Raw genomic sequence first — 15,218 nt, forward strand, 5'->3', positions numbered from 1 at the left:
ATGTCCGCTCACTCTGTGTGTCTCCATTAAAAAAAGGCCCCCAGAGGGATTTAGAGACTCCGGAGGTGACGTATGGTTTTCCATCATTGCGACGGATTAAACACAGAAGACGCAACTGTGACCACCGTTGCTAACTGTGCACAATGTCAGCAGCTGATGATAAACAAAGCAGCATGGCTAATTATGCACAGTGCTGATCATAAGCATATCGATCTTGAATTAACCGGCATCGCTAACTGTGCACAGAGTGTCTGGTGCTTGTTGTGAATAAACAGAGATCGCTAAGTGAACACCTCCTGTAGCAGCAGCACATACACACTGTACTGCTACAGAGCTAACTGTTAGCCTATTAGCAATTTGCAGACTGGACGCTAAGGGGTAAACATCCCCTCCTGCTCTGTGACTGCAGCTGGGAGAGACTGCTGCAGGAGGACTGTGCCGCTTCAATTCGGTCTCGAGTCTCCGAAAGTCTCCAATAACACCAGAAAAAGTAGCTGGATTGGTCGACAGGTGCTTTTTTTGAAAATAGTCGCTAAGGGGGTCCTAAAAGTCGCTAAATATTAGGGATGGGTACCGAATTCGGTACTTTTATAGGTACCGACCGAATTCCGTCGGCACTACCGAGTACCGATTCATGTAAAATCAAACGGTACCATGTTTCGGTACCTAAACGGCGTTTTATTTTTTTATTTACCTCCTCGTCTGGTCCTGTCTGCTCACCGCGGCCACTAGCTGTTGCCCTCTTCCACCCTGGCGCAGAGACGAACAGCCCGGCTCTAGGCCTGCTAGCCGCCAGCTGCTATCTCTCCAATGTCTCTACCTGGGCCTTCGTCTGCCTCGAGATTGGACCTTCCTTACTCCGTTTGCTCTCTCCATTCTTCTGTAGACCAGTCATTAACAGCTAGCAGCTAGCTGCTGCATCTCTGGTCCTCCACTAATACTCCGCTCGTCAACTCAGGAATATTACCTGCCACTTTACTCCAAACTGCCTCGCTGAAATTAAATCCCTCGGACTCCTGCGTCATCCTCGATATGTGCACAGAGCAGCCCGACTCAACTTTGTTTATTCCAACCATGCTATGCCCACAATACTATCTGACCGGTGCTCCGCCGCACAGCTACGACGTCATCACAACAAATCACACGTGCACTTGCAACCTTTTTTTTTTCTCCTCCGTGCACTTGCCACCTGAGAGCGCTCCTCTGCATTCTTTGATAACACTGCAACCTTCATGTTACAAAATGCACGTTCACTCAACAATAAAGCACTGCTCATCCTGGATTTTATATTGTTTTGATATATTTTTTAAAGTTTATATTTTGAGAAATAAATATGTTGAATTGACAAAATTAGATTTTATTATTAAACAACTTAACATTTATTACCACATAAACAAACGCAAAAGTACCGAAAATTGGTACCATTGAGGACAGGGTATCGGTACCGTATCGGTTCAAATGTGAAAGGTACCCATCCCTACTAAATATAGTAACAAAGTAGCTAAGTTGGCAACACTGCTTCGCCGGCTTTTACTCACATCCTGCTTAGCGATCTATCCAATCAGCAACCAGGCTGTTTTCAGGGGAGAAAAATGGCCCTGCTCTTCGACAGGGACGAAAAAAGTCCCGTCAAAAGTCCGCTCCGGACTGCTCGTATTCAAATTAGGGGCATTTCGGCGAGCGAGACCTGCCTCATTCAGGGTATTGGACTGTAGTGGAAACACCCTTAATATTCCCTCATAATGGTACAATCCACCTACCATGTTGACAGCATCCTGGTCAAAGGGGTTCCACTCCACGTTCTCAGGGTAGCGGGCCAGAACTTTGGACTTGAACGTCCTCTTCAGTGGGCTCTGCTCAAAGTTTTCACCTGGACGGAGAAGACGACAGAGAGACAAAGGCAATGATGCAGCAGTCACACAAAGGGTCAGCACCATGACTACAAGTTTAACAACCTGGATATCAACAAGATTTATTCAATTCACTTAAAGCTTTCCGTATACATTTGACATGCAGTTTTCTAGGACTGGTGGAAAAAAAGTGTATGCTTTTGAACATCAGGGAAGTGTGAGACAGACTACCTCCATATGCAGCTGTGTATCAATCAATCGATCAATCAATCGATCAATCAATCGATCGATCGATCGATCAATCAATCAATCAGACTTTATTTGTATAGCATACAAGAGAGATGCAACACAAAATACTTTACATAAAATAGGAGAAAGTAATAACAATTATAATAATAATAAACCCACCCAACTTCATCCCACCCATCCTATTATAAACAAAGCACAAACTGAGGGAGCTCCATCTCAACATGGAGCAGTGAGGAAACACTGGAGGCAGCTTAGAAATTAATTAGATAAAAAATATATTAAGGTAAGATAAAATAAAATAAAGTAAAATAAGATTAAAAAAATAAAAGTAAATAATAATAACAAAAAAAGTTTTAAAAAATCTAGACAAGATAAAACAATAAATAAATAATTAAGAAGTAGAAACTACAATTAATTAATTAATTAATTAATTAATACAATTAATTAATTAAGAAGCATGATATATATATATAAAATAAATATGCTAATAAATAGTAGCAATTAAATGAATAAATAAAAGAGAAGATTTTATAACACTAAGGTGTATGAGCAGAAAAATCTCTAACAATGGTTTAGGTAAAAGCCAAATTAAAAAGTCTTGAGTTTGCTCTTAAAAACATGAATAGTCTCCTCTCAGTGTTAGTTAGTAGAGAGACAGAGAGGCAGCTGTGGCAGGATGAGCTCATGTACAGTGTGTCACTGACAGCCACTCTGACTGCATGCATGACATTCCTCTCCGTCAGCAGCTGGACCATCCCCCATGTCAACACACACCACTCTAATCAGCCTGACGTTGTGTGTGTGTGTTTCTGTCTTTCCTCACTTGAGTCAGACGCAAAAAAAACAGAGAACTGCACATAACACAAATAAAATTTTCCCTAAAATCTAATTAAAATGCCAACAACAATTTAGTATGTGCCATCTCCAACGAAGGGATCAAATTATTATTTATTTTATCTCAAAAGATCATTAAAGGGTGTCCTCGTTTACAATGATGTCCACATATAAAACAAAGCTTGCAAAACATGCTAGGGAGCAGTGATGTGTATTTTTTTTACTTTTACATAGAATTCACTATGATATTACATTCAAGGCCATTGAATGATCCTGTTAAAAAACTATCCAATTGTTTTTTTTAAATGGCATTTTCACTTTTCACGAAAAAACAACGTAAAAACCCTGCACTGTAAAACTGTGCAACTGTTTTTACGGTAAAAAAACGGCAGCTGTGGTTGCCAGAACTTTACCGTAATAAATACAGTAGAACTTTTTTCGATATAATGTTAAAAAGATATTGGCACTGTTGATTTCACGTTTAAGATTGCCATTTTATTCCATTTTTTACTGTATGAATAAAAAGTTTTTCCATCAAAAGAAACGCTGTTCAGGGCGTCCTGGTGGCTCACACTGGTAGAGCGCGTACCATTAAGGCCGAGTCCTTGCTGCGGCTGACCCCGCTCTTAGGTCCCTTTGCTGCATGTCTTCCCCTCTGTCTCCCCCTTTCTATCTGTGACTATCTAATAAAGCAGTAAAATGCCAAAAAATAATCTTAAAAAAAAAAACCGCGCTGTGTTGCCATATAATTGACAAGAAAATACTTTATAAATGCTGCATAAATTAAAGATTTTACCATTAAATATGACAGTAGATTTTTGTTAGATGATGTTTAGTACATTTACCAGTGAGGAAAAAGTATTTTTTTTTAAAATAAATGCAAAAATGATGGCTTGCATATATATTACAGTATATTTTTGCTACAAACATGGTGCCGGTGTATTTTACAGTGGAGTAATGTATTTTAAAAAATTTAAAAAATAAAAAAAATATTGTTTTGGCTGAAACACACGGTGTTTCATTGTTACTGAAACTGAATTAACCCATTTATCATTTTCCGGTCTTTTACTGTCATGGTTTAGCAGTTTTTCACTGTAAAATCTACAGACATTTTTTTACAGTGTGTAAATACAGTAAATCTCTGTAAAATAACTCTTTTACTGTGTAGTTTCATACTAAAATACATCCTTGGGTGCCAGCTGGTGAGCACCCAGCTCTCCTACGCCAAGTCCTGTCTTCCCCTATACACTGAGATTCCATTGTATGTGTGTGTGTGTGCGTGTGTGTGTGTGTGTGTGTGTGTGCGTGTGTGTGTGTGTGTGTGTGTGTGTGACACAGTTGTGCCAGAACATAGCAGAGAAACACTGTGTCTAATGCAGGACGGCCCAACAGCTGCTCAGGACACAGCAGCTGTCCACTTAAAGTGATTATATTATCTCCTAAATCACTACATCTATTTCTTCCAGTACAAAGGACTCCACCACAGTCTGTGTTCACCACTGAGCTACAGTCACACTGCTGCTCTTGGTCATTGACAATAAAAAAGTTATAGTGCTGCCGGATCTATTCTGAATCATTGTGAATCGCAGCATCAGCAAAATGCTTTATGTGTAAAATGGAAAAACAAGGAGAAGCACAACTGCACAATTGTGTAGGAGATATAGGTATATATATAGTTTTATGGTATCACGACAGTAGGAGCAGCACAAGTTCTGGACCAAACCTGTAAGTTCTACTAGGGCGATATGGACCAAAAGTCATATCCGATATATTTAGGCTGAATATCGATATACGATATATATCCTGATATTTTTATGGCAAAGTGAGAGCAAATGTTCAATCAAAGTCAAATAAGACATTTCACAAGTAGTTTTATTGAAACAGTTTATTTAAGTGAACATAAATACTGTATAACAACAGGAGTACCTTTATTCTTTTCTTTTTTAAATCAAAGCTCGTCAAAGTGCACATTTAACTAAAAAAATATCTTAAATAAAAATAGCCTATGAAATAAAGCAGGCCAATCTTTTTGATTTTTGAGAAAAGAATACCGAACATTACAAAAGATCTAAATATGACAAACCCTAGTAAGGGCAGCATTTATATATAAAGAAATATATATATTTTTTAAACTGTATTGATATATGCGATATGGTCTAATTCCATATCACTTTAAAAAAATATATCGATATATTTTTTATATCGATATATCGCCCAGCCCTAAGTTCTAGTAATTCACATAACCTTTTATGTCTGATTTAAAAGTGCTAACTTTTCAATTTAATTACGTGGGAAAATACTTTAAAAAGTATAACACTGACGACTGCATTTTCTCTAAAATTAGTACAAAATTGCCTAGCTCTTTCCAGGAAAATTCTGAAAAAGTTGAGGAAATAATAATTTAGGAAATAATATACATATGAAACAAAGCTTCCCAGTTTGAACATGAGATATCTAGTCTTTGTACTGTATTCAGTTGAATGCAGGTCGAAAAGGTTTTTTTAAATTACATTTTCCATAGCATTCTTTTTTTGTAATTAGAGGGTTTACAGGGTAACACAATTAATGGGATTAACTGGTGATCCATGGTGGAAAATCATTCTCAATCAATGCAAGTCAATAACTATTTATCCCGAGTGGGACAATGAAAAAAGATCATAGAGTCTGACTCAGGGGCACTTCAACAGGGTAAATACTTAAACTTCTTTGCTGATGGTGCTGTGATACTGGGGTCAGACCTGCAGCTCCGTAATGACTTTCTGTGGGCTATTAAATCTCACCATTAAACCAAACACCATTTCATTTCCTTTCAGCGACCAGATCTCCAACAGTGCTGCTACAAGGTGGAGACAAACCTGCATTGATTTCAGATAAGTGAATGGGGTCTGCTGGTGTATTGACTGTAGATAATTTGGACCTTTGTATGATTGGAGTAAGGTCAGAGGGTTACAGAAGACGAGAGCAGGATAAAGGAGGAGGGGCAGACTCATCGGAACGTTTAATCATCCATCATTCCTAGTGGCCCTGTCTCTGGATCAATAAGAGTTTTGTTATATGGCTTACACAGTGACTCACTTCATTTATAGTAAATTCTCAAATAACAGTAACAACTAGAAAATTTCCTCTGGGGAAATTCTGAAAGGGCCACGGGGGCTACTGCCAGTGTGTGTACACTATGATGAGATTCTTTAGAGATCTCAAACAATTAATAATAGTAATGTTATGATGCTATATTATTTACAAGGAGCTTTGTGGTCGATCAATCAGAGCAGAGCGATCAACGGAAATTAACAGCTGTGGAATCTTCTGGCACAATGACAGCAGCCAGAGGTGGACAGACTGGAATTTCTGCGCACGAACAGGCAAACAGGTATAAATAATAATATAACAATATAATATAATAACAGGTTATTTTGGCAAAACCATAATACCTATCATTGATTCGACTTCACTTTGAGCGTCCTGAGTTCTTCCTGAACGTCTACATATGTTTTTTGTGGGGAAAAAAATGAAGAAATAGCTTTGTAAGAGCGATCTGAAAAACTGTTAAATATGCTTTTCTACAGGAATCTTCCTGCATCTTTAATATGGGAGTCAATGGGGCTGTTGGTGCGTGTTGGTGGCGCATCTGTCCACACAGTGCTCGGTGCAATTGCCCCGTGGCCCTAATAATAATAAACCATAGACGAAGAAAAGTGGGATACCATTTGTTCTCTTACTAAAAAGATTTCAATTTGCACTTGAACAAGAGCAACACAACTTATGATTTCACACAGATTATGTTTTATTAAGTGTAAAACTGAAGTGAGAACTTGAAGTCATTGTTTCTGGTCTTGTCATAAACTTCAAAGATATTGGGCTGAAATTATAAGTGAAATGGAGAGAATTTTTCATATTAAAATAGAAATGTAGCCTGGCTAACGCCAGACTATATCACAAATGAGTTATAGTCTGGAGACCACCTATTCATTTCTCCGTAGAGGAGGCATCTTTTTTTTAAATCAACTTTCGCTGTAAACTATCTAGAACACTGTCTACAGCTAGATCCAAAGAGAGCTTAGCGTCTGCTGCAGCCATGTTGGATCTGTAACAAAACTACAAAACTGAAAGCGTTCGTCTGTCGAATAGTCTCGCCGTCCCTCCCCGTTCTGTGATTGTATCCTTAAAACATGGCTAAGAATCCGCTATAGACACCAGAACCTTTCGCAGTTCGAAATGAAATTGAGCGCGCAAGGCAGTATGGATATACCCAGGTTAATAGAAATGGACCCCATTTCCCTGATTCTAGGTCTTTCAAGTGACTATTTGAAAACAGCAGTCAACAAAAGATTGTATAATATTCTAACATTTGCAGCTAGGAAAAATATCCTTTTGCAGTGGGTCAGTGACAAGGTTCCTCTGTCTGTGTTTGCCGCAAAATAATTTTTGATCTGATCCCTTAAGAATATCTTACCAACGTCAAACATCACAGTGTAGATCAGTTCTACAGAGTGTGCCGCCCATTTTTTGACTATATCGGACCGGGCCTTTCCTCCACTCTATTAAAAGCACTGATGTGCACTGATGTGTAAGACTGATTCACCACCTTTAATGCCATATGTTCGTCTCTTATGTAAGAGCTGTCATGTTTTGTGTTTGTTTAGTTGTGTGTCTAGTTTTGTAGACACTGTTTGTTTTGTTGAATGGAAACAAAAACTACAATAAAAACAATGAAGAAAAAAACCCCAATAATAATAAAAAATAATATATAATAATAATAAAACAATGTTTTTGTGTCAGCAGGATTACAGAAAAAACTACTGGATGGATGGATGGATGGATGGATGGATGGGTGGGTGGGTGGGTGGGTGGATGGATGGATGGATGGATGGATGGATGGATGGATGGATGGATGGATGGATGGATGGATGGATGGATGGATGGATGGATGGATGGATGGATGGATGGATGGATGGATAGATAGATAGATAGATAGATAGATAGATAGATAGATAGATAGATAGATAGATAGATAGATAGATAGATAGATAGATAGATAGATAGATAGATAGATAGATTGATTGATTGATTGATTGATTGATTGTGGGGAGCAAAATGAGAATGACGGGACAAAGGTCAAATACAAAGAGGTAGAGATGAGAGGAAGGAAGGCAGATATAGTGGAAAGGCAAAATGGGAGAAGAAAGACAAAGACTCTACATGATAGAGTATACAACTTAAATTAAACTAAATTCAAAATACAAAAAAAAAACCCAAAAGCTCACAAATATAATGCTGTAATGCTGGAGGTGGACAGGAGGAAATAGTGTATTTGATGAAGACTATTTTCTGCAGCAGTTTCTGATATGCATGAGGACCATTGTTTTGTTGTGGAATGTGTAACTTTAGTGTACATGTAGTTTTGAGGAGTTTGTAGTTTCGTTAACCCTGCCAGCTTGCCGGAACTAGAGATGTTCCGATACCATTTTTCCCTCCCGATACCGATTCCGATACTTGTGCGGTCGATACCAAGTAGCGATCCGATACCAGTATGTAAATAGCATACAACACCTGCATGACTGATATGATTATCATTGTGGTGAGGCCTTGCTCAGGTTAAACCCTTTGTAAAACATGAATAAATACAGCAGATACAAGCCATTTATTTTTAAATAAAACAGTGCAACTTAAATGAATAAATCTGGGAGTCAGAACATTTTTGCCCTAAAAGCCTAAATTTGGTACCTCTCGCACATTCTAGTGCCACTATTCCATCTTAATCATTGCATATTTTAGAGAAATATTGTAAAGGAGAATAAGGGTTCTTCTATGTTTCATTTGAGGCATCTTATTTTGACAGTCTTCTTGTAAATTCTGTGGTGGACTCTGCTAACACATCCATGTGCTCTTATTTTGAAAGCTACATGTGTTTGCTTTTATTTTGACGGCCGGTCTAACATGTTCTTACCATAACGCCGTAAGGTGTGTTTAATTTACACTCGGAACTTGGAGCTCGGAACAACGTCAAAAATTCTGACATTCGTGTAGACCTTGAGCTAACCTTTAGCTGCCAGACTCTCTGTATGCGCTGGAATGTAAATAGTCTAAGTCAGTAGTTCTCAACCTTTTTGAGTCGTGACCCCCAATTCAACATGCATGTTGTCCGCGACCCCCGCTCACTGAACAGAATATCACACGCACAGCTCAGATCATACAAACTCTGTTCTACAACAAATTTTGGACAAATAATGAAGCACAAAATGACCCAAAAAAGAAACAAAATGACCAAAAAAAGACACAAAATGACCAGAAAAGACACAAAATGACCAAAAAAGACAAAATGGTCAAGAAAAGACACAAAATGACCAAAAAAGACTAGGGGTGCACCGATTGCAATTTTCTGGCCGATCACTGATCATAAACATAGCGACCGTGAATTAACTGGGATGCTAACTGTGCACAGAGTGTCTGGTGTTTGTTGTAAACAAACAGAGATTGCTAAGTGAACACCTCCTGCAGCAGCAGCAGCACATACACACTGTACTGCTACAGAGCTAACTGCAGCTAACTGCCGCTAGCGGTGGCTCTTCTTAACGAGCTTGAGGCCGGCTCGTTAGCGGCTCGTTAAGAAGAGTAAGAAGGAGTTGCTGGATTTGTCTCCAGTCGCCTTCTTGAAAAATAGTTGCTAAGGGGGGTCTGAAAAGTTGGTGAATTTAGCAACAAAGTTGGGAGCACTGCTTTGACGGTGGGTTTTTTTTATCGAGGTAGATAAGATCGCTAGATAGGATCTGTTTGACGTAAAGGAATTGGCCAATCGCCGATCCCGCAAAATTAAGGAAATCGGCGCGGATCGATCGGTGCACCCCTAAAAAAGACACAAAATGACCAAAAAAAGACATTTAATGACCAAATGACTAAAACACATTAACACATGAACACTTTAACACAGTGGGGACAGAGCCGACTTCCAAAATGATTGAGCGACCCCCAGAAATCATCTCGCGACCCCAATTGGGGTCGGGACCCTAAGGTTGAGACTAGCTGGTCTAACTAACGGAACATTAATCCTCTGTTTTACCGATGTTTGCCGCTGAAAGTGCGGAGGACGGATCGGGATCACTTTGAATCTGGGGGGGACATATCCCCCCCGTCCCTAGTGCCATCTAGGCACATGCTAGTGGGAGATTCCAGTGTGAAATGTTGCCACACCGCCGACATGATAGTGAGTCTTAGCTTAGCTCCAAGCCTCGCGTCAACCTGCTCTGACACACGTTTGTGTCTGTTGTGTCTGTGTTACGTAATCAATTCCTCCTCCTCCCTCTAAAACAGCAGCTGCAGGTTACAGCACAGTGCCACTGTTTTAAGAGCGGCGAAGAAGAACTGGGCCAGAGCATAACGGAGCGAACCAATAAATAGATTACTAATTTAATAAATTATGTGGTATCGAATCGGTGCCTGGACTTATACTTGCCAATACCGATGCTAGCATTTTCGGCAGTATCGGAGCAATTTCCGATACTGGTATCTGAATCGGAACAACTCCAGCCAGAACTATCTACACTACGATCGGAACCGACCAGAACTTAAACGTAAACCGGAGCTTGGAAAGTAAGCAAATAGTTTTGCATCCACTACACTACTTGCAGGTCTTTCATACAACTTAATGTCCAAAATCCAGAACTATTCCTTTAATAGTTTTTGGACGATAAAGGAGATCTATGACACAGAGGGAGAAGATGTATGAGCTGTGATACACACTCAATACTTGCTTTGCATTCACTGTTGGCTTGGTTCTGGATTCATGTTTATATTTAAAATGTCTAAAATGCATTGTATCCTCGAGGCCTCAATGTTTCAGGGAGAGAGAGAAAGAGAGAGAGGGTGAGAGGTTGAGAGGCAACACCAGATGAATAATGAAAAGGCCAGCTGACATTTAAGGAGGCTAGGAGAACAAAACCAAGCAAAACACTATTTCACAGTCATGGATGGACTGTCTGCAACAGGTTGATTCCCTCCGGTTCTCTCCTATGCACCAGCACACTAACACCTACTGTACATGACATTTACAACACCTGATAAGCAAGGTCTGATTATATAGAAACATGTACAAATAGCAGCACATTGTGAACTTACAGCACAGATAGACTGGGTCTCTCTCTCTCTCTCTGTCTGTGTCTCTCTCTCTCTCTCTCTCTGTCTCTGTGTGCCTCTCTCTCTGTCTCTCTCTCTCTCTCTCTCTCTCTCTCTCTGTGTGTGTCTCTCTCTCTGTCTCTCTCTCTCTCTCTGTCTCTCTTTATCTGTGTCTCTCTCTCTGTGTCTCTGTCTGTGTCTCTCTCTCTCCATCTGTCTCTCTGTCTCTGTCTCTCTTTATCTGTGTCTCTCTCTCTGTCTGTGTGTGTGTCTCTCTCTGTCTGTGTCTCTCTCTGTCTGTCTGTGTCTCTCTATCTGTGTCTGTGTCTCTCTATCTGTGTCTCTCTGTCTGTGTCTCTCTCTCTCCATCTGTGTCTCTCTGTCTGTGTCTGTGTCTCTCTGTCTGTGTCTCTCTCTTTCCATCTGTGTCTCTCTGTCTGTGTCTCTCTCTCCATCTGTGTCTCTCTGTCTGTCTCTCTCTCTCTCTCTCCATTTGTGTCTCTCAGCAAAGAAGAAGAAAGACAACTAAAAAATAAAAACAAAAACAAAACATAAAAAAAAATCAATCTCTCTCATAGAGATCATGATTTCACTGTTGGCTGTGCGCTCCAGGAGGTCGAGAACTTTGTGTCCTTTCTACAAGCAAGAGGAGGACAACTGAAGCCCCCTGAGGACCTTAACCATGACAAACACAAGGTGACAGGGAAAGGATGAAGAGGGGAAGACGAGGAAAAGAAGGTGTGCCCCGGTGGCACACCTGGTAGAGCGCGTACCATAGAGGCACCGTCCTCCTGAGCGGGCGGCCCGGGTTCGAATCCGACTCGGAGTCCTTTCCCGCATGTCTTCCCTTCTGTCTCCCCCTTTCACTCTGTTTCTCACTATCAATAAAGCCTTGAAAATGGCCAAAAAAAAATCTTAAAAAAAAAAAAAAAAAGAAGAGGCATTCTTTGTTTGTTTAAGCCCTCCGCTCTCCACTTTTATTAACTCCCCAAACTCCAATCTGCAAGTAGGGACGGACATGAAAAACAAACAAGAACCTGGAGGCAGGAAAACAGAACGGCTGCATTTCTTTCATCAGGGTTTTGATGAGGAAAGGGGTGGAAGATAAAAATAGTCAGCTATGACCAGGGAGGACGAGAGGAACTGATTTGGATAACGAGCTCAGAGGAAGTTGACCCAAATACTGTACAACGAAGACAGGAAATGAGAGAGAGAGAGAGAGAGAGAGAGAGAGAGAGAGAGAGAGAGAGAGAGAGAGAGAGAGAGCTCAGAGTCTAAGAGGATGAAATGTAATGTAGGGTGTAATCCAGGTGGAGGTGGTGGAGGCAGAGTGATACACAGGGATCAAGATAGCATAAAAACGGTGTCAGCTTTACATAAATATAGACTGGAGTGAATTATTTTTGGGGGAAATAAGTTTTTAATTTGAAAGAGGTTTTAATTCAATTTCTCTAAAAATAAAATTGTTGACATTAGGTACACTTCAACTATTTTTACAAGTGTATTACTGTAGATAACACATGTATACAAAAGGTTATATATTTTTGACGTCTATCACTCACACAAGCTAAGTATAAATGTATTAATCTACACTGAGAGACCCCATCTTCTTTTAAGTCTTTTTTGTGGCGGTAGTGAAACATAATCTGCATAAAGACCTGTTTAAATCACATAAATATCCTGCTGTACATGTTTTTTTTAACATATTAATCACATTTATGTTCATTGATCAAGATCTGTTTGTGGTCCTGTTTTTACCGCAGAACGATTCCCCTCACTGGCTACAGTTTGCAGGGAAATAAAATCAACCAACCAACACTTACAAACACTGTTGGTTTCATGCCATAAAGCCGTCATTGAAAACTATTTTGGTTCAGTAAATTTCAGCTGTCAATCTGCCTGGTGAAGGCAGGCTAGCCAGTCACTCTTGAGGCTGCTATCCGTGCCACTCACGTCTCACTCCCATCTTGCTCCAAGAGAGGACTCCCAGTAAGTCTAAATGTGGTGCCCCACAAAGACCAGTACTTGGTCCTCTTTTGTTGAGAGGCCAGAACTGGAGAGATGTGTTCCTGTTTCTTTGTGCCCATTAAAAGACGAGCAGCAGCATTTTGCTAAAGTTGTAGGCGTCGCAATGAGCACTGGTCTTAACCTACGTACAACGAGTTGCAAAAATCTAGTCTTGAGGAAATGAAAGCATGAATAACCTTCTCCAGGTCACTAGAAAGAGGTATGGTTTTACCCTGGCCAGAAGTCGCAGCTGGAAAAAGTAAGTTAATTTACACATTTTATTACACATTTATGACTAGAACAAGAAGCGACTTTGAGTACCTTTAAAAGCACTATATAAATTAGATTTATTATTAACTTGTCACACAGTGCTGAGCTGCATCTCAAATTAATATTCAGGTTCCCAGCTTTAAGATGATATACACCACTTCTGTGGTGTCTACTGTTGACTTGATATCTTCCCCTAAAGATCCCCTGTCGCCCATCCCTACCCCTCCAAAAAAGGGGCTGAATGTTTGGGGGCTAAAACATTGAAGTATGAAAATTGTATAATATGCATGTACATATTTTTTTTACTGTTCTTTTTAACTTATTTTATATATATGTTCCTGCGCAGCTGGAGGACTGCTCCAACAAAATGTTGTTGTCCTGTGCAATGACAACAAAGATTATTCTATATTTTGTGTCTCAGGTGATCACATGAAAATCATATTTATTTGTAATTGAGTCTAGATTGGGGCAGGGTTGGCGTCATCTTAATTCACATAGCTTACAAGGTTTAAGGGAGCAGCTGACTGAGGAAATAGACTTCAGACAGGCAGTGTGAGGTATGAGCTCTGTTATGAAGACGTGGAACAGTTGATGGTGTTTTACCTGTGGCTGCAGTATCTGGATCCCTGCCTTGGCGGTCTGCTTCTAGCCATTGGTACAAAGCTACGGATGAGCCGCATGCAGAAAAACATGGAGCAAAAAACAAAGAAAAAAAGAGCGCAATGTCAAAACAAATGCACACACAAAAGCAGATTAATAAATGCATGAGAATGAGTAGAGCATGAACATGACACATACACTATCAATATTACAACAGAGCATGGCATGGCATTTAAGACATAACACACATGGGCTTAGAAGAGACAATTAGCATTCTCAAATGGCACTTTTCAGTGTTATTTTTCCTGAAATCACCAATAACCAGTTCAATGAGGAGCTCAGGAAGCAAAAGCAAAAAATCACTCAATGCAGATACAACCAGTATGTTAGATGGGTCATCATCTGCAAAGTGTGACATGCCTCTCTGTCTCATAAGAATATTTTGTCTTTCAGGAAATAGAAAGTGCCATTTCAGAGGTGCAAGAGTAAAGATGTTAAGATGCATGTCAGCGTCTGAATGAATGATGGAGCTGTGATGGAAGTAGTAGCTTGTGGTTTAGTGTTAGGGTGGCAAACTCTTTGTAATTAAATCAAGCAGCAATTTGCACAGCAACAAACATTTACAGCAGCAGCAAACCACTGATGTCATATTTAGATCTCAGTCAAATTCCAGATTGTATCCAATAATATAGATGGGCAGTCTGCATCTAAAATGTAAATCCCAAAAACGTTTATGATGACAGGATGGGCATTTATATTTGCGTATGTATCTCTTTAATCTCACTGGCCCAAAGTTATTATGAACTTGTGCTATTCAAATCAAGTCAAATTTTGTTCAATTCACATATATTTAATGCTAGTCGAGATCTCAAGGTTTCTAGAAATACTAAATATGTCAGGCTGAATTTGGGAAAAATGCATAGAAAATTATGATCAAGACATTGAGGCTCAAGATTCTCCAAAAAATGATTTAATTAGACATGCAAGGTTCAGGTCAAAGTCCAACAAAAATCAAGAGATCATTGCTTTTACAACCTGACAACTAACGTTTTCAAATTCTTCTTTTAGAAGACACAGTGTATCAAATGTGATATGGCTGCTATGCTTTTTTGTGGAATGTACCACACCAAGACTATATGGTCATATTGATTTAGAATTAAAATTGTGTCATCCCTAAAGAGATCTAAAATATATTTTTTAAATCCATTTGATGGAATGATCCAACCATAAAAACGACTCCTTTTAAACTTAAAGCCCAGAGTTTCTTACTCTCTGTATTAAATGTGTTATATCCAAGCC

At 39.6% G+C, this 15,218-nt stretch overlaps 1 protein-coding gene across 4 annotated transcripts in view; it reads right to left on the reverse strand.

Moving 5' to 3' along the window:
- Window positions 1–15,218, reverse strand: part of LOC131960761 (DENN domain-containing protein 5B-like) — a 133,090-nt gene that overhangs the window by 68,110 nt on the left and 49,762 nt on the right. For 2 of the 4 annotated variants that reach the window (XM_059326029.1, XM_059326030.1), the window contains exons 2-3: window positions 13,923–13,982; window positions 1,761–1,870 (exon numbers count right to left, since the gene is read on the reverse strand). In XM_059326029.1, coding sequence (XP_059182012.1) covers window positions 1,761–1,870; window positions 13,923–13,982 — 170 coding nt within the window. The remainder of the gene's footprint in view (window positions 1–1,760; window positions 1,871–13,922; window positions 13,983–15,218) is intronic. The other 2 variants (XM_059326031.1, XM_059326032.1) reach the window with 1 other exon arrangement.

This window comes from Centropristis striata, chromosome 22, assembly GCF_030273125.1.
Source record: "Centropristis striata isolate RG_2023a ecotype Rhode Island chromosome 22, C.striata_1.0, whole genome shotgun sequence".
In the NCBI taxonomy this organism is placed as follows: Eukaryota; Metazoa; Chordata; class Actinopteri; order Perciformes; family Serranidae; genus Centropristis; species Centropristis striata.